The 3367-nt window shown below is 41.4% G+C and overlaps 1 protein-coding gene across 1 annotated transcript in view; it reads right to left on the reverse strand.

Annotated features, from left to right (window-relative positions):
* Positions 1-3367, reverse strand: part of LOC118342039 (protein jagged-1b) — a 43029-nt gene that overhangs the window by 360 nt on the left and 39302 nt on the right. Inside the window, exons 9-13 of the mRNA XM_035680465.1 lie at positions 2182-2295; positions 1846-1892; positions 1215-1391; positions 331-481; positions 13-247 (exon numbers count right to left, since the gene is read on the reverse strand). Of these exons, the coding sequence (XP_035536358.1) occupies positions 13-247; positions 331-481; positions 1215-1391; positions 1846-1892; positions 2182-2295 (724 nt within the window). The remainder of the gene's footprint in view (positions 1-12; positions 248-330; positions 482-1214; positions 1392-1845; positions 1893-2181; positions 2296-3367) is intronic.

A 3367-nucleotide genomic window follows, 5' to 3' on the forward strand; every position in this document is an offset into this window, starting at 1 on the left:
GCAGCTGGGGGCAGGAGGGGCACGGGACGGTCCACGGGACGGTCCACGTTTCTGATGAGGTTGACAAACTCCCTCTGGTTGTTGATGCCTTCTTCCTGTGGGACGGCCTGCTGCTTTTTCCGCTTTCGATGGAGGTGTGAAAGGATGAAGGCGCAGGCCGCACAGCCACAGACCATCACTAAAGCTAAGACCCCCACCAGGATAATGTAGAAGCTGATTCCCCCGTGTGTCGTGTTAGACATGGCACCTGCGGACACAGAGGCAGCGAGGTTAGATGAGACTTCATAGAGATTTTGTACTTTTTAAGACACACAGACACGTTTTAATTACCTGGACAGTGCTGACCAATGCAGGGATTTTTGAGGCTCATGCACTCGTTACCATAGTAACCCTCAGGGCAGGCACACATGTATCTGCCCTCTGTGCTGTGACAGGGTGCTCCCTGCTGGCAGGGGTTGGGATTGCAAAGATCCAATGCTATCTGAAATAAAGAAATAAAGAAGAAACCAATAAAAAAAGAGTAAGAGAGACTTGTAATCTACTAATAAATTACCCTATATAGGTTTCTAGCAGTTAAACTAGCATTTCTGTGGCTAATTGTAGCATTGTTATGATACTAATTCTGGTAACCAATTCAAATAAATATGAGACATCTGGCCCCAATGTTTATTAACTCTCTCTCTATTTCTATGTGCCTAACAGTCTCCCTGACATTTTCCAAGTTTTCAATTATTATTATTATACTTTTTGTCTCTGATTATATTTTTAAATTTTTTTTCCCATTATACTTGATCAGATAGATAAGAACTGCACACATCCAGTTTTATAATTGTGTGTCTTTTACTATGATGTTTTCATTCTGCAAACTAAACTAGACTTAAAGGTCCAGTGTGTAGGATTTAGTCGCATCTAGCTGTGTAGTTACAGATTGCAACTCCGTCATTTCAAGGCCCACGAAACATTATGAAACCGCATTTGGTTTGTCCCTTCTGGGTTACTGTAGACACATGGTGGTTAAACATAGCAAACTCGGTGGAAGGCGACCTGTGGTGTCTCATTCTAAGGTAAAGTAAACACACTGATACCTATATTCAGTCTATTATACACTGCTGCAAACATACCTCTGAATATTATAGTCCATTAATGCCAATAGATCCTTATAAATGTTACACACTGGACCTTTAAGCTAATAACATCTATGACGGTTGTCTCACCTCACAGAAGATTCCTGAATATCCCATGGGACAGTTGCAGGTGATGGTCCTTCCCTCCTTCTCCACACACTGTCCTCCATGCAGACAGGGGGCGCTGTCACAGGGACTCGGACCATTTTGGCAATATTTTCCCAAGAAACCAGGTGGACACAAGCATCTGGACCCTGACACCTGGTCCTGTGTGGGACAGTATATAGTGTTTGTTATTTATATGTATGTAAAACAGAGACAGCAACGATTATATGAAATGGGGAAAAAGGAAACTAAGGAGAGAAAGGGGATGCCCATCATAGACTACTGCTGCTGGCAATGAAACATTTGCCCCTTTGAGAATAAATACTGCTCCGATCTTGAGGCAAAACAACGTCAGAAAGAGATTTTTATTCCCAGAAGAAAGACGGAAAGGCCTTGGGCATTAACACAAGAACAGTGTTTTCAAATGATTCACTTTTCAAAACTTAGTTGTGTTTGAATTCTTAATTTTAAGGAACAAATAAAGGAAATATAATAAGACTACAGCGAATATGAGCGAGTGAGAGGGAGACAGTGAGGCTGGTCAGTGTTGTGACTGATATGCAGAGACGACAGGCAAATTAAACAGAGACAGAAGGGCAGGAGTCAGGAGTCTTACCTCACAACGTCCACCGTTCAGACACAAACCCTGACAGCTGCTGTTCCCTAGAAATCAGAGAAACCTGATATATGAATCTGTTACACAGAACTCGGACATGTACGCAACTAAGATGCTCTAAAACAAAAATATATAAAGTGAAAAGAGAGAGATAACAGTAAAAAAGTTCTTATTTGTTAGTGTTTAATATCTGGTGTATTTCAGTGATACACTGTGACAGATGACTAAAAAGATCTCCTGGCTGCTGTTTAAACACAATCCACGGAGGCTCTTCATGTTTCACTACCTGCCACAGGACGGATCGGTTCTTCCTCCTTTTATTCCTTTTATACTCACTGATGTCACAGTTAGGCCCCGTCCACCCAGGAAGGCAGTCACACAAGTATCCACCGATCAGGTTGCGACAGGAGCGGGCGTGGATACATATACTCATTTCACACTCGTTGGTGTCTGAAAGGAAAAAAGAAAACGTTTCTAGAAATACTGATCTGATGATAAACATTTCATCTGTACTGTGCCTGATAGATCTCAACCAGTGATAAACCAAACCGCTAATCACTGATACCAGCATCTTATATTAACAGTTCCTTTAATTCTCCGTGCCTTTGACATTCGACACGCTTCAGGCTCATATAACACAACAAGATAGCGGCTGAAGGTTTTATTCTTTTGTGCAGATTATTGTTACCCAGCATCTGAAACACTTATGTTTGTGTGTGTGTGTGTGTATATGTGTGTGTGCCTCTTGATGTCCACATACTTTACATCAGTATTCAGCTCATGTGTATTTCAATCATTAAATTCATAATTTGAATCCCGGAAATGTATTTTTGTTGTGCTGATAGAACAAGAAGCTTATTAGTCTTTTTTAGGTTGCTGTTTCAGAAGTTATTATGCAGGAAATATGTTAACAGGAAATGAAATGAAAGGACACAAAGGATGGAAGTCAAATATATGTTAATAAACCAAAACAGTTTTGTTTCAGAACCACAATAATTCAACTTCTCACTGATACATCCTATAAAACTACTGAATCTAACCCTGTGTGTCTCCTACTGGGCCCCCCGACAATCTTTAGCCACCAGTTAAACCAAAGTTAAATTTAGTTTTGAAGTGGATGCTTTAAACCGTGAAGTAGAGAATTGCCTGGCAGCAGGACGCACACCAACACTTGACAGAGTGCTTGTCAAATATTATGCTTACAAATGCACCGCACATCCTAAGTAATGCCCTGCAGCCTCTTCTTACATCTTTGTTTATGCACAGATCCCCCTGCTGTACCACTGCTTTTGTTAAGTTTATGTGTGCCTGTTCCCACCCTCTGTCACACTGGGACTGTAAAAGCCAGGAACCCCCGAGGGCTTGGCTCTGATAGCAGAGGAAGAGGATTAGAAAGAAACGCTGAATGAATAAAGAGGAAGTAGTCAGTCAGTTATAGGTAATCTAAACCTGTTACCGTCAGTGAAAGACCTATTAGGATTTAGCACCGGGGGAGTGTATGTGTGTATATATGTGTGTGTAT

The sequence above is a fragment of the Morone saxatilis genome, unplaced genomic scaffold, assembly GCF_004916995.1.
Source record: "Morone saxatilis isolate NCDOM2014 unplaced genomic scaffold, NCSU_SB_2.0 Contig8, whole genome shotgun sequence".
NCBI lineage: Eukaryota > Metazoa > Chordata > Actinopteri > Moronidae > Morone > Morone saxatilis.